General features: G+C 43.8%; 3 protein-coding genes across 5 annotated transcripts; 2 read left to right on the forward strand and 1 right to left on the reverse strand.

The window, feature by feature from the left end:
* Nucleotides 1-2,543: 2,543 nt before the first annotated feature.
* Nucleotides 2,544-4,752, reverse strand: snapin (SNAP associated protein). Its single transcript, XM_030789334.1, has 4 exons — nt 4,637-4,752; nt 4,243-4,289; nt 3,841-3,959; nt 2,544-3,581 (listed from the first exon to the last, which is right to left on the reverse strand). Exons 1-4 carry the CDS (start codon nt 4,750-4,752, stop codon nt 3,474-3,476), a joined length of 390 nt encoding a protein of 129 aa, XP_030645194.1. The 3' UTR covers nt 2,544-3,473.
* A 122-nt stretch (nt 4,753-4,874) lies between these two features.
* chtopa (chromatin target of PRMT1a) lies at nt 4,875-10,952 on the forward strand. Of its 2 annotated transcripts, XM_030788937.1 has the most exons (7): nt 4,902-4,919; nt 5,034-5,147; nt 5,786-5,881; nt 7,181-7,331; nt 7,708-7,894; nt 9,307-9,444; nt 9,808-10,952. In XM_030788937.1, exons 3-7 carry the CDS (start codon nt 5,817-5,819, stop codon nt 10,005-10,007), a joined length of 741 nt encoding a protein of 246 aa, XP_030644797.1. In that variant the 5' UTR covers nt 4,902-4,919; nt 5,034-5,147; nt 5,786-5,816; the 3' UTR covers nt 10,008-10,952. The 2 variants fall into 2 exon arrangements, with proteins under 2 accessions (XP_030644794.1, XP_030644797.1); XM_030788934.1 differs by having other exon boundaries at nt 4,875-5,147.
* Nucleotides 10,953-12,162: 1,210 nt separating this feature from the next.
* Nucleotides 12,163-24,035, forward strand: matcap2 (microtubule associated tyrosine carboxypeptidase 2). Of its 2 annotated transcripts, XM_030789400.1 has the most exons (7): nt 12,163-12,231; nt 14,151-14,842; nt 17,580-17,723; nt 19,297-19,429; nt 20,904-21,209; nt 21,905-22,002; nt 23,852-24,035. In XM_030789400.1, the coding sequence occupies exons 1-7, from the start codon at nt 12,207-12,209 to the stop codon at nt 24,008-24,010; spliced, it is 1,557 nt and encodes a 518-aa protein (XP_030645260.1). In that variant the 5' UTR covers nt 12,163-12,206; the 3' UTR covers nt 24,011-24,035. The 2 variants fall into 2 exon arrangements, with proteins under 2 accessions (XP_030645260.1, XP_030645261.1); XM_030789401.1 differs by lacking the exon at nt 17,580-17,723.
* Nucleotides 24,036-24,124: the final 89 nt, after the last annotated feature.

The following is a 24,124-nucleotide window of genomic DNA, read 5'->3' on the forward strand; positions in this document are numbered from 1 at the left end:
TGATGTCAATTATTGTGTTGCCTATAAATAACCTCCATTATAAATGTTGCCGTCTACTGTCTAAGTAATAACCAATACCTGTAATGCTTAAATGATCATATTTTTTAAATGATAAGGAGTCTAAAGCAGCTGATGAGTGGAGCTCACTGAGGTTTTGTGGGGTTGAGTTTTTAAACAATTCAGAGCTACCATGCTGGTACACAAAATGACAACCTCTTTGGAGGAGACGCTTTTACAAAGAGGTTACAAAGTAGCTACCTTCTCAGATTGTTGACTCCTCTGCGGACAAACGAATGCAGCGATACCATATTTGGTCATATCACGTCATCGAGTCTGCCGTCTAAACATTTCGCGAGGTCCCGCTGGATATGAAACTATAGCTGAGGTTATATGTGAGAATTTGATATTACTAAAATGAGTTTGGAATCAGATATTAATATGTTGACACGTGCAGATTCTGCAGCAGAATCCTCACAGAATCGTCACTGAACTTGGTGGAGGGCAAAATGTCAAATGTATCGAGATCACGTCGATTACTAGACAGTTACGAAATATTTCCCAGATTAGTGGCGTGTAAACCCAGGAATTCGGAAAGATAAGAGCGACACGGTAGACACACCTCCAAAATACACCCCTAGATATAGCGAGACAACGATCAACTGGCTAGTCTAAAGTGGGAATCTCCCCTCTTCTCCCTGATCTTATTTGGTCTTAGACGGTTGGCGTGACGACAAGAAGCTGGATAATGCAATAACTCCACTGTACTTACACATTAGCCGGAATAATTGGGAAAATGAATAGCAATAGTTGAGAACGTGGACAGTGAGGTAGTATTCCGAGTCGCCTTCCCCTTCAAACGCTATCTCTCTCTATCCAAGTCGATATCGGACTATCAGCCTCGCTGTCTCCGTTCGTGCATCCTGCTTGCTCCCCCGAAGCCTCTCCCCTCGCACTTGGTACAATAACAAAAGCGGGTAGACATTGTGCGCGTGAGCGTCTCGCCAAGCTCCCAGCCAATGGGGGCTCTAGTCTCAAAGGGACGGCGGCTCTCAGCCAATAGTGACGCAGCTCTCACGGATGGGCCCCCAGGCCGAGGTCTGTCTGGGTCGCGTCTAGATTGACATATCGGCGCGACTGTTTTTTTAAGGTGGCGCCGCCAAGATTACTCCGCCCCCTTTGTCCAGCCCACTTGCTCCCCTACTCATCTCGTTCGCCCCCACTCTTACTTACAAGTGCTGCTTACTTGGAGGCAACAATACCTTGTTAATCTTTCTCAGTGTAATTGATGTCAAGTGAGTTTCAATTTTCTCTTCTTAGAAAAACCTTTTTCAAATAATCTAATGAAGACATTTTTCTGACATTTTGCGATCTACATGGATATCAGAATTTGGTTCTTCTACGCTCTAATTGCTGAATTGCGATGAGACTACAGGAGCTGGAATTTATTTGAATTTTTCCAGCACTTTCCAACACTGAGGGTTTACAGAGTGATATATCAGTGTAAAATAACGTCTCACAAAACTAACGCCATCTTGAGCCCAAATTATATCAATTTGGCGTGTATCATCTGAAGATCCTTCAGTCAACTTTCATGGCACTGCCACAACATAAAAAGCGGCAAAAACATATAAAATGTCTTTCGTCAATCCAGTTTGACCAAAACATGAACACAGGAGCTTTAGAAAAATCTGATCGAAGCATTCATATGGATTGTGGCACCTTTCCTCTCTGCTCCTTTTTATGAAACGAGTTTCAATCTACATTTACTGGTCTTTAATATGTCATTTACAAAAATCACTTGTGAGGGAGTCCATCCTCTAAATTCTACTTCCTCTTTCATGGTTTCCTCCTCTTAACCTTTGACCCATCTGAAATCCTTCCATAACCTTTCCCCTTTCGGTCAAACCAAAGGGTCACTTTTGACAGCGTTCCGTCTTCTCTCATTACAAAACATTCATTATTTACGAAGAGGGCATACATACCTCACATTTTTACGGCTGATTCAATTATACAGCAGCATAGTGCTGAGACCATTCAGGTGAAAGACTTATACTAGTGAGAGCTGATACTCTGCCAGGAATTTCCCCCAGGGATTTTTCTTTTTTTGCTTTTTTTTTTTTTTGCTTTTTTTTGGCGAGGTTGGAGAGCTTCTGATCTTGTGAGACGTGTAGTAACATATTCCATCCAAATTCAAATTTGTAGAGCTTATCTTATCATTTTCGAAAAAGCCCTAGTAGAAAGTGTAGTTTTGATTTACAAGCATGCAAAAAAAAAAAAAAATCTCTCACATATTAGCCCCATTCTGTCATTTTGATTTGCAATAAGACTGAGTAATATAGTTCAGGGACCAAGAGCAGGCTATGATATTAAAGAGTAAATAAAGGGTAAGAAAATGACAGGGCTTCTCTTTTTAAATATATCTATACACTTATAAGGAGGGGCTTGATAAAACACCGTAAATTGGCGATAAAAAAAAAAAAAAAACCCACTGACGATGTGTTGATTTTCACTGAGAAACGGTACCACTACAAAACACGGTCAAAAAGCACAGAACTCATTTTATGCTTGTGATGTTCACACATGTGCAAAATTCTTGATTCACCACCTTACAGGGAAACAATGATTACGCTAACATGTATGTTGACACAAAGATAACAGGATAATAAGAATCCTTACAATCAGACAATATTTCTTCAATTCTAGAATGTACATGTCGTACCAAAATGCTGCTGTAACATTCTTTCACCTTTTTTTTCTTTTCCCAATCTTTTTATTGAAAATGTCTGGGCTGTTGTTTAATTTACTGTGTAATTTATCGATATGTAGCATTTAAAATGGTCTTCTAATGGTCGAAGCCATCCAGCAAAGAACGTTTTCACCTTTCAAAATGGGATTCAGCAACTAGGGCACTGAAAAATCATTTGCAACTATCCATGAATATTCTAACATTTTAGTTTTAAATCTCAATGCAAAACAAGCTTTTTGACTCTTTTTTATCAAGCACTGGTTCCTTTAAGTTGCTCCCCTCGAAGAGGCAGTATCTATACATGCTAAATTCAGCTCTCTAGTACATTAAACACATTAACAACTGCATGGTTATTAAAACATGAAAAAGGAGGTGTCTATTACCATGTAACTCACTCCTTTACTTTGTACGGTCAACTGTAATCTTGCGGGGGAAAAAAAAAAAAAAACAAAGACAGACAATACTAAGTCTACGAGCCACTGCAGTCTTCCAGACCACCTTTAAATGAAGGGTTTTCTGTGAATCGTGCTGCTCCGCTGCTGCAGGATGCTATGCATAGCCCAGTGCATCTCTGTGAGGTAGGAGCCTTAGACTTCAGGTGAGAATATTATGCATATATATATATGTATGTATGTATGTATGTATGTATGTATGTATGTACAATAGTCTGTAGCTTGGCTTTGGACACAGTGCGACGGTGAAGCCTCTGGTACATCAGCTGGGTGCATCATGGCTTGCTGGGTGATCGGGTAGCAAACGCTCCAGATGTCTCAAGCATCGTCTTCCTTCGTGCCGTCTCCTTAGCAACATTGTGGTTCAACCTTCGCAGACGCTCCTGAAGCAGGAGGGAGAGAGACACATGCAGGGAGGGAGAGATAGAAAGGCAACGAGAGGTCATTGTGTAAATTAATGTGGGCTTTAGAAATCTGGGAGAAAAAAAAAACAAAACACCAAAACAACAACAACCAAAACATCTTTTAATACATAATAAAGTGAATGGCAGGACATACAATTCTTTTCAACATACAGGCAGGGCAGTGTAGTATGGGAGACAATATTAAGGCAAACCGATGAGCACTTTATAGTTTACTTGCCTGTGCATTCTGTAATATGTTATTTACCAACACCACTCTGCGTCTAGCATTGAGCAGTTTTTTAACGTAGGGGTCAAGGTCTAGTGCCACCTTCTGGTGTTCGTTGATTCTGCACAGCTCTGAAAAGAAAAGAATGCAGGAAGGAGCAACGCTGAAATTAGGCTATTTAGTTTTATCTTGGGAATGCTTTTACACAACACAGCAAATGAACCAGCTGTTGAAGATTTATCTAACTAAAATGACACATAATGACAAATAAATAAGGTCAGTTTAAAGTAGTAAATGAATGAGTAAATCGACAAATCAATAAATCAACGATGGAATCAATCAAAAAACGAGAGAATCTACGTTTACTATTTGTTTAAAATCACACAAGGTTTAAGTGATAATCTCAACTGTTACCTGTTGCCAAATTGTCAATGTGTTCTCGAAGCTCTACTTGACTTTCTCTGTTGAAAGAATAAACGGTTCAGGCGCAGTTAGTTTACTGCAGCTGAATAGGCTGCTTTCTTTTAACAAGAAAATCTCACACAACGAGGATGTATTTCTAGTTTCTAGCTTCTATAACAACAATCTGTTTCATTTTATGGCAGTTTGAGAGACCAGTGTCAGTAAACAGTGACATTTTTAGCAGCAATCTTAACCATTGTTTGAGGATGGGTAGCCTAGCTGAATCACGAGACAGGTCATTTTGACAGTTCATAGCCGACTAGCTAAATAGCTAGGAGACACTGCACAGAACACAGTGTGATGTGTGCAGAAAGAGCAGCTAAACGTATGGGTTTGATCAAATTACCTGACTGAGTGTACATGAAGATCAAGCTGTTGCACAGCTGGTTTCAAAAGCTCAAACAATCCCTCAGCAATTGCATCTTTTCCTGATGGAGTTTCCACTACAGCGACAGTCGCCATTTTTAGTATTTTTTTTTTCTTCGTGGGAACAAATGAAGTCTCGCGGTACATGACGCGTTTACAAAGGCTCTCCATTTTCCTCATTCTCGGCAGTTAGCCGTCACCATTTTGTGATAAATGAGTAGGCTAGGAGGAATTACACAGGGCCACGACGTTAGTCTTGTATGGTATAACTTTCTGTTCTCTTTTTGAAAAAGCTTTATTTTAGTAATTATTTTAATATTGATTAAAAGAGGGTGGACTTAAGTATATATTTAGATTTACAACAGTTTTCTTCGAAGGTAGTGTTAGGTACCCAACTACATCGGCAAGCTAGCTAGCCGAGAAGCTGAACAACTAGCTACCCAGTCTGTTGGTGTCTCAAAACTTCAATTTGCTGCAACACCTCAAGCAAAGTAAGTGGTTTCCCATGGCATGATTTCGTCGTTTCGACCTACACATTTATCCGTTTCTGAAGTTATTACCGCTCTTCAGTTGTCATAGCCTTATGCTACTTGACAACGTTTTGCGAACGTCATTCGCTATGATTAACTTAGCTCTTCTAGTTGTGATTTAAGAGTACAGTAGTCTAGCAACGAATCACGTAACGCGTTTGACGAAGAATAATGAATGAAATAAAGTTCGTGTCTTATCATGTGCTTAGTTGTCTTTTTAAAGAGCGGTCTTATGAGCCGAATGGGTACACAGTAAGAGGACGTGGGGTAGCGTAGCTGTATCGCGATGCTGAACAGGCATTCCGTCATCTCATACATTCCACACTCGGTATTTGCACTGTATATATGCTGTACGTATCATTTCTATCATTACTGCACCAGCTGATCCAATGGTAAATGGTTATGCGGGGGATTCTTTAATTTAGCCTCTCTACTGTGTGTTCACTATCGGCACGAATGTGTGTAACTGTTTTGATTCGGCCGTATCAACGCATATTTTTGACGTACGTTTTTTTGTGTGTGTGTTTTTTTTTCTTCCCATGCGAACCCAAAATGTCCTCTCACTTTCTAATCACACTCCATATTTTCTAACATTACAGGAAAGCACTATCAAGAAACGAAGACACAAAAATGAGTGCCCCCTCTTCGCAAAAAGTCGTGCTGAAAAGCACCACCAAGGTGTCCTTGAATGAGCGGTGAGGCGCTACGCACCCTGACAGCATTACATCCAGGCCGGGGAGGGAGAAAACATACAGAGATACATAAGGCGGCAACAAGTCTTGAGCAATGGAAGTCTTTGAGGGGGAGAGACCAGACCAGACATGGACGCTAGACTGCCCACAGTTTGTGCTCTATTCACACAAGGCAGTCAGTGCCTTTTACCTGCTCTGTGTAACATTTGGTGATGTTGGGTAGTCCAAATTCTTTGCTTTTGGTTAAATCAGGCACGAATCTTGTGTGAGCAGGGCACACCCTAAAGGCAGGGAGGGTACATGGTAACCATGGTGAGGTAAGATGGCTTCTTTCCAATGCAGTGCACTGCAGAAGAGCCTCCTCAACCATGTGGGTGAAGCTGACGATAAGAAAATAAAGAGGATGGCGAGTTTTATCGAGGGAGGAAAAAAAGAAGCAATAAATGCATCCTCAATGTTTCCCGCTTTCACACAAAAAAAAACCAAAACCTCTCTCTCTCTTGGGTGACACTTTTTCTCCCTCCTTGTGTTTTTATCTTTCCTTTTTTTTCTGTCTTAAACTTCAGTCTCTCGCTGTCAAAACAATAAAGGCGCCCAGTCCTGGTCTGGACGTGCCCGACCCTCTCCCCCCCCCCATTCCCCCTCTCCTTCCCACGATCCTCTCTCATGAACGACAACGAAGGGCACGGTCTGGGCTGTAAGTGGCTGGGTTGCCAGACACCCCTCTAGTCCAGGGCCACCTCTCCCTGCCATGAATTGGGATGGTGACATCACAGCAGGGTGCAGGGGGCCTGTAAGTGGCAGACACTCTTAAACCCCCCCTCTCTCCCTCTCTCTCTCTCTCTCCTTCTTTCTCTCTCTCTCTCCCTCTCTCTCTCCTTCTTTCTCTCTCTCTCCCTCTGCTTTAGTTCTGGCTTCTACTTTGTCTCTTTTCTCTCTTTCTGCTTTATCTGTGGTCATTCTTTCTCTCTTTACTCTTGTGTCTGTTCTTTCCCCCCTCCTACCCGTTATTCTAGACACAGATTTATATGCCTTGGTTTAGTGTCATCTAAACTATGTACATTTGGGGTGTCTAGATATTATTGAGAGAGAGAGAGTACAAAGAGAAGAGAAAAAAAAGCGGGCATTCACTGAATTGCTGCAGGTTCCCTGCGGATGCGTCCATGGTGTTTGAAGTGATTTGATTTGGAACCCTCCTTTCCTCGTATCCCTTCTCCTCCCCCTCTTTCTCTCTCTCTCTCTCTCTTCTCTCCCTCTCTCTCTCTCTCTCTCTTTTTCCTCTCCCTGTATGTGTTCCAAAAGCTTCACAAACATGCTGAAGAACAAGCAGCCGACGGCTGTCAGCATCAGAGCCACTATGCAGCAGCAGCACATGGCCAGCGCGCGCAACCGACGCCTCGCGCAGCAGATGGAGAACCGTCCGTCTGTGCAGGCCGCGCTGCAGCACAAACAGGTAAGGCAGGCAGGGGGAAGCAAAGCCCCAGGCCCGGGAGGGGGACGTGAGTCATCTCACTTCGGTCAAAAAGGGGAATGCCTGTTTTATACACAGCTATGAGAGCCACACCCACGAGTGAAATAATTGTTAATTAATTTTTTTTTTTTTTTTTCCATGTCAGTATGAGCTTGTCTCAAAAATTGAGGGCGACGTTGAAATCTAAGTAGTTTAGAAAGAAGTGGTATCTCCTTGAATCGTGGTTTTACTTCAGAGAGGAGAATCCCATGAAGGAGACATGTTGTAACCCTGCTTACGCTGGAGCCTTTTTTTGTCTGCACGCTCTGAATAGCTTCACACCTTTTCCGTACTTCTCCTCCTCCTCTCCCGCTCTCAGAGCCTGAAGCAGCGGCTGGGGAAGAGCAACATTCAGGCCAGGCTGGGCCGGCCCATCGGGTCGCTCATGCGAGGGGGAGCCGGAGGACGGGGCTTTGTCGCCGGGGGACTGCGCGGAGCCGCGCGAGGAGGACTTAGGGGTCGCGGAGGCCGAGGGGGAACTTTGAGGGGCGCGATGTCTCTGAGGGGTGAGTACCGCCGCGCCAAGTCCTTAAAACTGGGCGAGGAATTCCCCAGACGCTCGGATCACGAAAACGCTCGGCAGTCCAGAACAAATCAGTTTATAATGAACCTTGGCCTATATACGAGGCATAACGTCTGTATGTTGGTGCTGTGGTGATGATTTTGAGTGTACGTTTTATCGTGAGGGCAATTTGACTCAATCGTCCCTTTGTTACATTTGATGTTTTCTTTAACACCTTCCTTCGAAACAGTTCTCGTCACTATTGCTGACACAGTTGAGACTGTTAATCAAAGCACAACTGTATTGTGTTGTAAATCCCACCTGTGCTAATTGTTGGCCCATCCATCAGTCAAAGCTCAAACCCCGCCTTTTGAGGACGTTTGCGCCGTTTGCGATTGGTTTCAACGGCTGTCACTCTGTCTCAGCGGGAGGGTCCTCCCAGTGTGTCGTCCTACCAGTTGCTCCAGCACCTGTTCTGGAGGCTAATCTGTGAGGACAGAGAACAGCAGCTGCTCTGAGCCAGCTGTCTACACTCAGTCACTACTCAGGATTCTAGAAAATTCCGGCGGCAGGATTGTGTTCAAAGAGCTGCCCGGTTGGTTTGGAGAAGAATGAGTTATTTTAGGGAGCCCGGGTGTGTCTTTTTCGCTGCCGCCCGTCAGGAACTAGTTAAGATGACTGATAGAGGCCTGCGCTTGCCGTGGGGAAGTTGACACGAGTTTCCAGCCGAGTGTGTCCACTGTCATTAGTTGTGACTGCAGTAATGAAAGTTCTTTTCAGTTTGCACACAGAGAATATCAGACTCCAGTGCTTGGAGGCACTGTGGTTTCTGATGCTAACTTTGCACACTGTAGCCTATGTGATACACTCGTGAGATGCTGTGTTGTTGAGGGCTTATTCAAATTTAGAGATGTTTTAAAACTTGAATTCAGCATTTTGTAGTGACGGCGTTTAGTTCACTTAAATCATTGTTGACAGCTTCTCAAATACAGAACCCCCTCATCCCCCCCCCACAAAGGAAACTTCTAGAATGCATTTATATGTAGAGCTCCAGGGCCATAAATTTGCTTAAATATCCGGCTTACAGGCGATTGTTCTCTCTGTTTGTTATGGAAAATTATTCTTTATTGTCCTTTTTGTAATGTTTTTTTTAAAAATATGACTTCAAATGACTCACAGATTGCAAGTAGAATTCAACAAAACAGCGGTGATCACGAACAGATGTGAAGTGCTGACTCTCACAGTAAATCTGAGTGATAATGGGAGGGTTGTTGTCCATTCTGATTATCAGATTAAAAGCTGAGGCGTGTGCGAGAGGGTCGTCCTCTGTTCTTTTGACAGGAACTCAGTCGGGCTCTGACGTAAGACGTGCAGAGGGACCAAAGAGCGAGTGTAACCAGAGCTTTCTCCCTGCAGGTGGAGGTCAGATGAGAGGCAGAGGAGGCGTAGGCAGGGTCGGGCTGCGCCGCGGCATGCGTCAGCGCGGAGGGCCAGTCGGCAAAGGAGCCGTCCTCGGAGGACGAGGCGCTGGACGTGGTGGAGCAGGAGGGAGAGGTGAGTAGTGGTGGACTCCTCTCCTCCTCATTTCCAGTTATAGTAATGCAGTCTGATTGAACCGGCCCACAGTGCCTGTCATATACACACACACACACACACACACACATACATATATATAAATTATATATATATACACACACACACACACACACACACATATATATATATATATATATATATATATATATATATATATATATATATATATATATATATATATATATATATCTCAATTCTAACTAATGCATTCATGTGTTCGTGTTCTCAAACATGTCCACAGACCCTCTGTCAGTGTGCCCACCACTAATTGTTTTGTTTTTGTGGGGTGTCTTTTTTTTTTGTTTGTTTGTTTTTTGTCAGGACGCGGTGGCCTGAAGGGCCGCGGTGGTTTCGCCGGCAGAGGCCGTGGGCGTGGCCGAGGAAGAGGCGCTGGACGCCCCGTTGTCACACGGGAACAGCTAGACAACCAGCTAGACGCCTACATGTCCAAAACCAAAGGCCATCTGGACGCAGAGCTGGATGCCTACATGGCTCAGGCAGATCCCGAGAGCATGGAGTAAACGCACCAGGGCCGAGGGAGAGCGTGTGTGCAGTGTTGGAAATCTACAGAAAGAGAGACTCATTTAACAAACCTGACTTATCGTACCGACTCCTGCCAGCACACACACTGACCCTGGTACTTTAGGTCCAACACATTAAATATCATGTCGTAGAGTTTTATACAGCAGTGCACATAGTCGATATTCGCTTGTCTCCACATTGCAGTGAAGTAGCTTGTGAGAGTACAGCTGCGTGATCACCCATCTGCAAGTTATACAGGAAACCCCCCTTGTGTTTTTCTTAAGTTAAACTCAGCAGAAAGACCAGTGTGGATTGATTTGTTGGTATGTCTAACTCTCACCCTAGTCTGTAAACATGGACGACAACAACAAAACAACAACCCCGCCCTCAAAAAAACAAAAAAAAAAAATACTGAAGAGAGAAAAAAAAAAACCAAAACCTTTTTTTTTCCCAGATGTGGACTCTTGTTTTGGTGTATCTGAGTTAGGTAGGTATGGTTATACTGACCTGTGTTTGTGTTACCTGGCTTTAATGAGGGCAGGAGTGAACTCCACAAAAGAGCCCTTGAATGTGAAGGCTTTCACTCTGAACGGACTCTGAAGATGACATACTTTCATCGCTCGTCTCTGAACGCTGAATTTCAGGCCGGCGTCCTGGTTTTTCGGTTCAACTGGACTTTCCCAAAAAAAAAAAAAAAAAAGTGAACTCTCAGCCTGTATTTGTCAAAATAGCCATTTTGTCCAGACACACTAGTTGTCACTATTCAGTATGTTTTAAAAAATGTCACTTCCCTTTTATTGTAATTGAATTTTTACTATGTTTTTAGGTTAGAATTTTACATTGAAGGTTATACTGTTCACTTGGTTTGGAGAATTGTCAAATGCGGAATAACAGATGATCTTATTGTAAGCCATTGGTATTGTTTTGGCTTTTGTTTTTTTGTTTTTTTGTTTTTTTTTTAAACTTTGTTGGCTTCAAATAAATATTTAGCCACAACTTCAAACTGTTTATACTCATTTGAATGACCGCTCTAAGAATAATGGGATTGTTTGCGTCTTGCAAAGTCTCCTTAGATTTATTTATTTTATTTTTTTCCCCCCATTTTTATATTTTTAGCTTGTTGGCCTAGGGAGAACTTTGATGGTTTGCGGTTGATGTGCAAATATTATCATTACTGCTGCTCAGAGGTCTGAGTTTGTTTTGCAACCAGTGGCTTGTTCTCTTTATGTCTGAAATTAAGCAAGGACCAGCAGGCTAGCCATGCAATTCTACATGGACTAGAATTCATAGTGCGCTGATGTCTAGCTGAAAATTCTCCGAGGTCCAACATTTTCAAATACATGAATTTTTCAGTTATACACAGCATTTATCTTTTCTTTTTTGTATTTATTTTTGAGGTGGTGTAGTTGGACGTGTTCTTGCATATTTATGGTCATTAGAGATTAACTGTAAGACGTTTGGCCAGGTAATAAACGATGAATAACAGAACGTAGCCAACTTGTTGACGGATGTCTGCGATGCCAGAGTTATAATAAACGTGTCCACCAGGTGGCATAAAGTGCCTGGACTATGGCAGGGAGCTTGGCATAGACTTTTCGATGCTGTGCAGCCACACCCGAGTTTAAAATTTTACTCCTGTTAACCTCTCACCATATCAGAAGTCAACACAAATCAGTTATGATTGATTAACAGATGACGGGGCCATCTGTTAATCAGAACGGAAAGCCTAAACTTTTATAAGTGAGCAAAGAATTAATTTTCTAAATGGTCCTATTCGTTTTTGTATATATTAAAGAGCTTGACAACACATGCTCATTCGAACTGAAATTTCAATGGAAAAGGAGGAAAAAGTGGCAAAGCCAAATTTCAACGGATGTGACGTTCTCTTTTGTTTCCCTCTTACGTCGAATCTGTACCATGGCAACAGGCTATGTACTCGCGCTCCAGTAGAAGCGACCACATCACCAAGCTCTTTGCCAGGGTCTGCTGGACCAATTCAATAATTATGATTTTCATAGGGATAACTTGACACGAAAGTACTTGTTCAGCTATTCAGCCGTTTTGAGCCTGAGCTGACAATATAGCATTTATCCATACTGGGTTATTTTAACCTATAAAAGACAGCAAAGTATACGTTAATAAATTTGCGTCAAGGGTTGACAGAATCGGCAGTAGGCATTTACGACGGCGGTGAGGCAATGCTGGAATCAATTAAAGTTACTGGTAAGTCGCTTTTTAATTTATTTGTCAAGTATGCCACAAGCTACTAAACGATGTCATCAGCATTTAATTCAGATTCTAATGTCAGTTTTAACGTTTAAGCAGGATGGCAAGCTAGTTGCCAATACTAAGAATCTGAACTTCGGCGCAGACCACCCATTGTAGAATAAAGATCTTGGTTTTGCTGTTGTAATCTTCCCATTTCAGAAATAGTAACTTTTAGAATCTTAAGGTTTTAATTGGCAGTTATTATACCCCACTGAAACAAGTACAACATCTCATTGTACATCAGTTTTTCTTACACTTGAAGATTTCGGTCTTGTAAAATAATGTCAGAAATATCATACACCGTGCATTCATGATCAGTGCCTATGATATGCCGTGTCGCAGAATACAGTTCGAGATGTTATCACTTTGAATTGATAGCTCTTTTCATTGAGTATTCAAACTTTCATTGTAAGCTGGGTCCTGTAAGACTGTTCCCATAGTAACTGTGATTGATAACAGAAATACCGTCCAGGGAAATATTAGTTTTGAATCTGTCCAGTTCGGAGTGTTTCACTATATCAGCACAAATAATTGAAAGACAGGACATAGCATGGAGATTTGGAACCTCTGCTTCGGGAGGAATGATTTAATTCTATTTCATTAAAAATGAGACTTTTTCTACGTCCCGTTTTTTTTTTGTTTTTTTTTTGTTGTTTTTTTATTGCTTCCTGTATGACATCACTGTCCTTTCCTGTCCTCTCATGTTATTTTCTTTGGATTCAGAGCTTGGTAAAAGCTCTCCTTTTTTTTTAAATCATATCTGCTGGCTTTTGTGATGCTGATGAAGCAGCTCCCCCTAATTCTGCATCAATGCACATAAGAGGCTGTAGAGGCGTTTTTTCTGCCTGGGGTCACACACCCTTCCTCTGGCTTGGAAGCACTAGTCTGTCCAGAAATATCAGAATCATTTCATAAGGAGGTCAGCACAGAGCCTCTTAAACTGAGTGAATCAAATAAGTTACTGACAAACACAGCCCTGTACTTATATAACCTCAAATTAATAGTATTGACTGATCTCCCCTTGTCTATGTCTATTAAGTCTGCTTGCTGTGTAATGATGTAATAACCGGATAACGAACTGTTCACGATCCGTTGTGGTTGTTTGCTAATGTAATGTATATATTCGCAAGCGCTCTGACAAATGAAACAAAATGCATTTAGGCTACAAAATGAAAAGGACTCCTTTTGGAAGAAACACAGAATGATAGCTGGCTTCCCCGCCCCCCCCCCCCCCAGCTGGTTTGGGCTTGCTGCATGAGGATATACTTTGTCTTGCTGGATAAGAGGATTATTCTCTCTTGCTATGTCCCACACACTCAGGGTGAATATGTGTCCACACTAAGCCTCACATTACTCAAAGTGGCCTGTGTCTATTTCTCGGCATTGACCTGTGAGGTCTGGGTCAGGCTAAACGTGGAGGGCCCTCGATGCCTTTTTTTTTGTTGGTTTGTTTTTCTCCTTTCAGACATTCAGGGAGCTGCTTAACTTCAGCTCCACACTGTAATCTCCCTCTCTTTGTCCACAGTCTAACTGAAGCCTTCACTCTGTGCTTTTAACTGCTGATTTAGGGAGATCAGCTCAGATCAGATGTCTCACCCTCCTCCAGCAGGCCGAGCATTTTCCATTCACACGTTAACACTGAACTGAAGTGACACCACAGTGGCCACTGCAAGTTATTCACTGAGCTCTCAATGTCTTAATGAAAATCTAAATGTGTTATTGCCTTGTATTATATGTGCACCAAAAACGTGCAACTCCTATTCTCTGAATACGGTGGATGACCACAGTTATTGAATTCCAGTAATTTTCACTGAACTGCTGAAAGGGTAAATTGTATTCGTTCTGACTCTGATCTGTACGCCGTCGGCTTCCAGAGAGGCTCCACTGGCCAGAGCTGGAGATGTCCAAGAAGTATCTCCTCAGCCCCACGGAGAGGGCGCTGAGTCCCACCCAGGTGTGCCTGGAGAGGGTCCCGTCCAGCGTCCTGAAAGATCTCTTCACCACCGGAACCAGCAGCTACAACGTCCTTCTCCAGAGCGAGGAAGAGGAGCGGCAGAGCCCCAAACACTCGCCGTACAGACGGCCCAAGAGGGCGCCCCACTGCGTCCCCGCCGCCCGTTGCCACGACAACCGCCAGCACCCCACCACGTCGTGTCTCTTGGCGGCGCCAGCCAAGGGCTGCGGAGACGTGAAGCGCTCCCAGTCGTTCGCCTCTCCGCCCTGCGTCTCCTCCGGACCGCCTAAGCCGTCCCACTACATCACGGTGCTGGGCAGCCCCGTCGGCCTGTCCCCCCGCCTCTGTCCCAGACCTGGGAAGACCTACCTGGCCGGCCAGGCCCGCACCAAGCTCCCCTTGCTGACCAAAGACAGTTATGCGAGGGACAGGGAGAACTCCCTCAAGAGGCTGTGCATTCTGTCAGCCATTAAGCCATCCAACGTGGAGAAGGAAAAAGCCAAGTTCTTTAAATCAGACTTCAACTACAACCCCCAGTTTGAGTACAGCAACCCAGTCTCTCCACAGATACTGGCACGACACAGCATTGCGTCTGACCGTTTTCTCCCTCAGGTAAGAAAGAACCAAACAAAACCCATAGGGTTGTTGACACAGCAAAGATTCACGGTCCGGTCCCCTTATAGGTGATTAAGAAATGACCAAATCTGCCCCGGGGGTTAAAACAGAAGAGAGCTTCAACATAAATGTCCTGACGATTAATCAAAACTGTAACCTCTGACTTCTGTCATGTGTGATAATGTTTTAGACCATATAGCTCAAACTATCAATGCCAAACCTCGGTGTATCACCGCTGAGTCACGCGAACGAGTCCGCTGTCGATGTGACTCATCGGTAATGCACCGAGGGTTTTTGCATTGTGTAACCGTAACAGTGTGGTCATGAAGGATGGCGATAGCCAAAAATGACTTTTACAGTCTGATCTGATGTAATACTCCGGTGGAACGCGCTGGCATGAACTTCACGTCCCCGAAGAGGAAGAGCGCTTAGTGTGTGTTGTGTGTAAGGAGAGTGTAAATGCCACTAATCTGTTAGGAGCCAGGAGTCATATTAGGCCTGTACTCGCTCTACCTCTCTCTCTCTCTCTCTCTCTCTCTCTCCCTCTCTCTCTCCCTCTCTCTCTACCTCTACCTCTCTCTCTCTCTCTCTCTCTCTACCTCTCTACCCCTCTCTCTCTCTCTCTCTCTCTACCTCTCTCTCTCTCTACCTCTCTCTCTCTCTCTACCTCTCTCTCTCTCTCTCTCTCTCTCTCTCTCCCTCTCTCTCTCTCTCTCTACCTCTCTCTACCTCTCTCTTTCTTTCTCCCTCTCCCTGTCTCTCTCACTCTCACATGCTCTCTCTCCTTCACTTTCTCTCTCTCTCTGTCACTTCTTGAATAGGCTTCTGAACATTGTCGTATGTGCAGACTTAGGCGAAATGTGGTAAAAAAAAATAGGAAATAAATACAAATGTGAAAGCTTTGAAACTGTGAGACAGAAAAATCCTGTGCGGTACATTTGGAGGGATTACTTTAAAAAAAACAAAAAAAAAAACAGGTTTACATTTAAGAGGAAGCTGGAAAGAGACAGCATTGAGGCCTTTTCACAAAAAAAGCTTGAGTGTGGAGTGTGTCGGTGTTGTCCCTGCAAGAACCCTGCCCGGGCAAGTATCCAGGGAACGACATGGGCCTACTGAATAAGCAGATCATTGAGACTCTGTGTAAAACAGCAAGCAACAAAGTCATGCACAGATCAGTCTCTGTGACGACGAGGGGCACACTGTTGTCCCCGCAGCCCGTAACAGAGGATTACTGCAGAGGGCACAAAAGGCAAATAAAGTCAAAATAATTCTGAAAAATATGAAGGCTTTAAGATTTCTAATGCTGCTTTAAGTGCATTTTATTAATGTGTCAGTAGATTTAGACAGACATCTGTATCGAGAGATTCTCCGGTCTTGTTTGAGGGTGTCGTTTTTTCGTCGGGTCATGAGAATGATATGAAAAGATAAGGCCAGTGAAATCAAATATTTAGAAACAGCTTATTTAATCAGGTAACCAACTGGTATATGTAAGTGTCAGTGCTGATGTATTTTTTAAATATATGTATTATATACCGTTTACCACGGTAAACAGACTGAATCTCAGTTTGATGTTGTGTGAATACGCGGTGGAACCGTAACGGCGTCTTCTCAGGTAACAGGCCTGTATCGTGATAGTGAAAGAGAGATGCCGCCAAAGGTGAGAACAGCACAGGATATGTGTGGTAAAGTGATCGCAGCCACGCACGGGACTGTAGCCTAGTGCGCTATCGTGTTTTGTCCTCTCCTCTCTCAGAGCTCGAAGCTTGTCGAACACGATTCCAACAAGACCGCTCGCGAGGCCATTAACTTTTTAGCGACGGATCTCCGATAGCTCTTTCCAAATAGCTCACTTTTTTCCTTCATTAACCCAGATGAAAGACGGAAGCCACCCTCTGTCTTTTCACAACACAGCATCCTCTATCACAGTAGCAGTGATCGTAATGACACTATAAATATGCATTATGTGAGCAATGAAAACAGAAACTTCAATTGGTTTCAGTGTCCGCGTGGGTACATTTGCATTCTAAATGCTCCCGTATCCCTGGAGATTTCGGCATTTGCAGTGAGCGCCGACAGATGCGATCCATATTCTCGTGTTCATTATTTTAGTAACATCGTGCACATGAAAATAAGCAGATTTAGTCCTTACAGTGTGAAACTTGCTTAAAAAATACCGGTTTTACTCTTTGAGTGAGGTTATCTCTCTGTCTATAAGAGAGAAGTTGCCCAGCGGTTTATCCTGAGCTGATTTCTTTTAGCTGGAGCAAATGATTACTTTAATGATCTCAGACAAGCATTGATTTTTTTCAGTGCTGACCACACGGCAACCCGCCCGCAGGCAGATTCATAACCGCTTTAGATCAAGACCACAGCGTCCGAGAGACGTACCAAAGTGCTTTGTGTAATTGTATCTGTAAAGATATTTTTACATCGCTGACAAAAACCCATACAGGGAACCCCTGTTGATATAATTGCTTCACCTCAATTTCTCTCCTTCCATTATCCTCATAGTAACACAACAGAACGGTGAATGACTAAGCTAAACTCAGTTCTTAGAAGTCTTAACAGTTCACCGTTCACCATTTTTATATATGAGCCACAAACGCTCACAGTGTGATGTCATTTCAGTGGACTGGATCGTTCACCACACGGCTGAAACCCAGGTACATGGATACTTTGTATGAGTGGAGCCTGTGGCGTGGTGTTGACCGTCGCGTGCTGTCTCGTTTCCCAGGCGGTCCGCATCATGGAGCTGGCCCTGCAGAAATACGGCAGTTACGAGACGTTTGAACAGGCCACCGGGGGCAGCCTACTCACCAAGAGCCGCATATGGTACCAAGTGAAGAAGTACATGGAGAAAGAGGGATGCTTGGGAGAGGTGAGGGAGGTTTGGAGTGGCACTTAGGATAGTGTTCCTTACGGTGTTTTTGTAAGAGGGTGAGGTTATATCTGAACATGAGAAAAGAGACAGATCAACAACAGCAACAATATTTTAAACCCACCAACGTGCAATGGATTTTGCACAGCATACACGGGGGGGGGGGGGGGGGGGGGGGGGGGGGGGGGGGGTCCAAACCCAGTTTTGGAGTTCCAGGGTTTGTTTTTTTTTTCCTGCTATATTTTTTTATATCAGTCAACTGCAGTTGTGTCTGGTTGGCTGAGGAGTATGCACCCCACCCCTGTCCTGATGGGAAGAAAAGCAGCAGGATATTGACCTTCCAGGACTGGATTTTTGAATCCCTGTTTGCATACCTGTGCAGTAGACCCTTGCTAGTTGAAGCGTGCCAGACGCTTGTCTTTGATTTATATATAATAAAAAATATAAAATATACAAATATAACCCATATTGTGTGGACATGTATTAAGTAGCTGACCTCCAGAAGAGGTTAGTGCTGAGTTTGAGTATTCAGATTTTGTCTGGGGGAAAACCACACGTTGCTTCATTTAACACGAGAAGAGTTTTGCCATGAGCCGAGCCGGTGCTGATCTGAAAAATAAACCTTGAGGAAAGCAGAGACTGTGGTTGGAAGTTGTATAAACACACATAGGTTTTGGCGTCTGTGCTGGCATTATTCGGAAAGGCAAGGTTTAAGAGGAGCATAGCAACCAGTTACCAGTCAGCTGTGAACCTTCAGGCTTCTGATTCTAGAGACGATGTCATAAGGGATTAGTCATCTATTCAGAAGTGACGGAACCAATCACAGTCAGCAGTTTGCAAAGAGAGAGAGAGCAAGAGAGAGAGAGTCTGTCTTCAATGATTAAACACATCTTCACCTACCTCAGAACACTGATTATGCTCTCTGTCATATGTTGAGGGGGTGGAGCTGATTATTCCTATTTGCTGACATGCTCAGGGGTGGGCGAGGAACTGGGTGACTGGGGTACTTTGTCAGTTATACATTATGGCTATAAATGGGCTCGGATGTGCCCCATCCCCAAAAAAAAAGGATCCACCAGGGGCGTTTATGGTGGTTGGTTTTCTGGGCCTGTTTGGTTTTAGTTTCTGAGTTTGTAGTGTTATCAGTGAAAAATAAAGCCTTTTCTGAGTTCACCTATGCCTCAGGAGTCTCTGCTTCTGAAACACCATTTAGCTTGGCACAGTGGCTGGCGTCTCCCCAGGTCCTGACTCATCTCTTAGGAAAACAGAGGTGTTCGTCTGAGCTGAGAGCATGTTTAGCTCATGTTGTTAAAGTGACTGCGTTCTGCTTTGCTTTACTGAATGGCAAACGCACTTTGAACTTTATAGAGACTCTCATTTAAAAATATTTATTTACAAATCTGATGACAGTCTGAAAAAATATAGAATAGAATCGATTTCTAGGAAACTACACTTTGCCTTATCTCAAAACAGAATCCAAATTCAATCTCTCTCATTTTGAAATAATGATTCAATATCCAAGGAGCAGGTTTTGTAAAAAAGACTTAAAAACTCCTTCTTGATCTCTCCTCAGATTGTCGTGCACCTGACGGACGATCTTCTCTCCAGGGCGTCTATGACTGTGGTTAACGGCCGTCCAACGCTCACCATCAACATCTGCACGGCCAGGGAACAGTGGCTGGAGGGCATGCTCCGACACGAGATCGGTGAGTGTGTGTGTGTGAGTGTGTGTGTGTTTATGTTCCTGTCCCTGTGTTATATTTCCTTGTCCCTGTACTCAGTTTCCATATGACCGGCTGTATATGGTTGCACCAGCCGTAGTGTCCAGTTTGCAACAGATATGGTGTCTTTTTCTCTGTCACACACACACACACACACACACACGCGCACGATTGCTTCATTGATACCACAGTAACTTGCCTTACCTCACAGCTGCATGCTGATCGGAGCTTCAGGTCCTCTGTGGTGTTTTGTATCACTTAACTCCCTGTAGAGCCATACAGTTAATCAACTCTTGCTTGCCTGTCAAGTCCAGCTAGTATTTTACAAACAAACGTCTCTGTTACCTCAGTCAATCAGTCACTGCTGTCAGCAGATGCCTTTGAGTGTGTGTGTGTGTGAGTGAGTGAGTGAGCACGCATGTCTGTGTGTGTGTGTGGCTGAGTGGGAATGTGCATGTGTTTGTTTGTGAGTGTGTGTGTGTGTGTGTCTCTGTAAACCTGAGCTCTTATTGAACATGTAAAGCTGAGTATGTGGATTAGAGAAAGCGTCAGCTCAGGACAACTCAGTAATTAAGCCTGGCTCACAACTACTCGGTAATGAAACTTGGCTGAGCTGGGCTGCACTGCACTGAACTGCCATCACAAAATCCTCTCTGTCGCTGGCCTGTGTCCCATCCACCAGCTGAACACTGGCCTACACAGCGTTTTTAAAAGAAGGATGAAATGGGTCATTCAGTCAGCGTTAAATCAGGGTAACTCAGCTACTTCGGGACAAGGATGCAGCTCTGTGGGTTTTTTCCTCTGAAATTACCTTCAGAGCATCTGTCTCAGATATAAATTTTATATGACATTTATAAAATATACAAAACATGATCAAATTGCATTAGAAAAGTTGTCATTTTACTTAAGCGTATATTTACAAATGCTTTACACACTGCTAAACGACTTGAAGTGCAAATCTAACTCCACTTTGTTTAGAATAGACTGAGATGCATAGATATATCTTTAATCATTGTGTGCCCTGGACCTTAAGCAAACTGAATCAGAATCACGCCTGTACACTTATCCAAGGCTGTGTGCCTTTACCTTTTTCTGCCATTTGTTACCTCTATTAAAATTCCACGCAGAATAAAACAGGATAGAATAGCACAGAGTAGAATAGAATTTTTTCCCCCACAACAGTTGGGCATTTTCCTTTGACATTAGTATCTGTTACCATTGCATTGCTTTACATCACAACAAACAGTTTAAGAGCAATAATACAATTAAACAGCAAAGGGCAAAATGCACATATGGTCTCGCTCTCTTTTTTGACCTATGCATATATGCTCTGGTCAGCCAGTACTGGAAAGTCTCTGTTTTTTTTTGTGTTTTTTTGTTTTTTTTAAGTGTTGAAACAAAGCTGATCATTCAGGCGTCTCAGATCCCCGTTTGACCCCTGTGTTATGTCACGGCCCAGGAACGCACTACTTCAGGGGAATCAATAACAGCCAGCAGCCGTGGAACAGCGGCGCGGCGAGGAAGAGACACGGCCTCAAACCCCTCAACCCCACCGAGGAGGGGCTGGCCAGCATCCACAGCGTGCTCTTCCGCAAGGACCCCACCCTGTGGCGCGCCGCCCTGCTCTACTACACCGTCTACCAGGCCAGCCGCACGTCCTTCTCCCAGCTTTTCCACGACCTGGGCCGCTTCGTCCAGGACCCAAACACCCGCTGGGATTACTGCGTACGGGCCAAACGAGGGCAGACCGACACCGCGCAGACAGGTACCTGCCAGGGCACCGTCAGGAACCATTAATAGACCTTACGCGACTTTGCAACGCGGCTAGGGAACGTTACGGTACACCCCGCGGGCACGGAGTCAGGAACACTTACACAACTCAGGCAGTCTGGTCTTTAAGCGTGTGGGGAAAACTGTGCGGTAACGATGCGTGACACGCAGTCGGTTACGGTTACAATACACTACAGATCTACACAGCAGGGCGACGCCGCGTGCAGCCAAGTAACGTTCCAATAGTACACCCAGATTCTGTGACATCACAGCGCCGCAACCAATCAGATCCCTTGAAAATTTTGCTACACAAAATCAAATCACATGACAGTGTCACACACAGTCTACATAACGATAACGGTCACAAGTATACGGTCACAATACCATACGTCATGTTCAGAGCACTGCGTTTGATTGGCATCACAACACTACACAGAGTTCATGGACAGCTCACACAGCTGTGGAATATGTCCTCAGTCCCCAGTATTCCAAACTGCATCATAGCATCACCCTGTAGCTGAGTGAATCGTCAGAGCAACGCATCCAAGAGCACAGGCCCGTCGGGTGACATTACATCATCGACAAAACACAAATCTGTGAGACACGCTTTTGCTCTAGGAGTTTACTCAAGCAGGGTGTGGTTATGTAAATGTGCATAATGATATTAAACGAAGTTTGTTCGTGTGTCAGGCTGTTTCAGTAAGGACCAGGTGTACCTGGACGGAATTCTGAAGATCCTCCGTCACAGAGACAAGATTGACTTTCAGCTGCTCACCGCTCTGGGAAAGGTGTGTTACCTGTTCTCAAGAGAAATCTCCAACATATTCTTGTGTTTATTTTAACAACAATCTCCAACATATTCGTTTGTTTATTTTAACAACAACAACAGCTTTTTGTTCCCCGCTGGAATGCCCCTTGTCAGATTTTCATATCCTACTGGGGTTGTTTCATCCACACAGTGCTGGAGAAAGCGTGACACATGCACACATACTCTGTATGCTAGATTCTAAGGACCATCCATTAACTCGCATTGTAACCAAAGTAAAGAAAAACAACCTGACCCTCACCCTGACCCTAACTCTAACCAAAATCACTTTCACTTTTAGTTTGACCAATAACAGCATTATCGTTCATTCAAAGAGCACCTAGGCCTTTTTCAAATCATTCTGACCCCAGTTTGACAAAGCGCCTCCAGTAGATTAGAGTGTCTTCAGTAAAATGTCCTCCCTAGTTAGCAAATACACACACACACACACACACACACACACACACACACACACACACAGGGTGATCCGACTTGACTGTCTATGTAGCTCTTTTAAAATGGTTTTAGCTCTTTAATATGTTGCTCAGTTTTCTTTCCCTTCTCTTACTAAATTATTCTTAAATTATACTTTTCTTAAATTATACTTTTCTTGAATTATACTTTTCTTGAATTATACTTTTCATATTGTGAGTGTTGCACAGTCTGCCCTGCTGCCGACCTTCATTTCACTGCCACTGTTCACTGTACCTTGGCATGTGACAAATAAAAACTTGAAACTTGAAACACACACACACACAGTATAGAACAAAGGAAGAGCAGAGAAAGGCAAAAGGGATAATATCTGTCATTATCTTGTGTAAGCAGGCAGTACTTTTTAACTGTTCCCTGGTTGTCAAGACACACAAGGTGAGACACCCTCCATTACGCCCCATATAGAATTTAAACCTTTAACAATTCTAAGTGCTCATTTGCATCTGAAGTGAGGCGAAAAGCAATTATGCTTCAGGCTGATTGAGCAGATGGTAATCTTAGAACTGACATACCAGGCTTTCTGGACCAGAGAGAGAAACAAGAATCCCACCAGGAATTAAATGGCTGACAGATGCAACAAAATGGATCTTAAACTCTTACACAAGGCCTCAACTTACCCTGCAAGTAAAAAAAAAAAAAAAACATAGTTGAAAAGTTAAAGGAATTCTGTTTTTGCTTCCCCTGACTAATGCACGTAGCTTGTAATTTGGTTAGATCCCTTGGATAAGCAACTCCAACCCTTCTGAGTTAAACATCAGCTCTGTAACCACGGGCAACGCAGTGACGTTGCAACCAAGGGCAACAGATAACTGAATGACATTCGTCATGCACGATGCACACTCAGTATTACAAGAGAGCCTTGGATAAAGTTATTAACCAAAGTCAGAGACGCACAGGTGGGATGTGATATATAGATGGGGTTTTTTTAGGGGGGGGGGGGGGGGGGGTTGTAATTTGGTTTTATGTGCTCAAAAGAAATGTGTAGACTATTTCTCACATGTAAAAAGATTTATCTTGTGTTCAAGTCTTATTTCCTCAAACATTTTTTTTTTCTGATCACAATCTTGTGTCTGCCTACTGTATTGTTTCTTGTCTTTTTCTCTCCTTTTTTTCTCTTCAATGTGAAATGTCCAAATTCCCCTCATCTCTCTTGTTCCTGTGGTCCTCCCATCAGTTCGAGAACATGAGAAAGGACACTGCACATTTCCTCAAACACGTACCCAGCCAACCATATCGTGTTTTTCAAACCTGACACAGTCGGAGAGGAGAGCGATATTCGAGCAGCGATATCGAAGTGTTTGGCGGCGTAGCTGACACCCCTGCGGTTCGTCTTTTGACAGGTGTCGTATGAAGACGTGGAGCGGCTGAGGGGAATGGCGATGATGGAAAACGTGCGTATCCCGCATTTCCTGCAGGACCGGACCCGCTACGCCGAACAGCTAAACAAGATCATGGAGGTCAACCAGCTCACGGACGAGGAACTCTGCACGCTCATCTGAGCGCGCTCAGACAGAGCCCGGTCAGCCGTCGGCTCTGATCCCCTGGTTCTGGCCAATCAGGACTTGATTAAAGCGTACCTCGTTTTTAAAGTGTCTTAATGTGACTCCCCTCTG

This window comes from Chanos chanos, chromosome 12 (assembly GCF_902362185.1).
Source record: "Chanos chanos chromosome 12, fChaCha1.1, whole genome shotgun sequence".
NCBI lineage: Eukaryota > Metazoa > Chordata > Actinopteri > Gonorynchiformes > Chanidae > Chanos > Chanos chanos.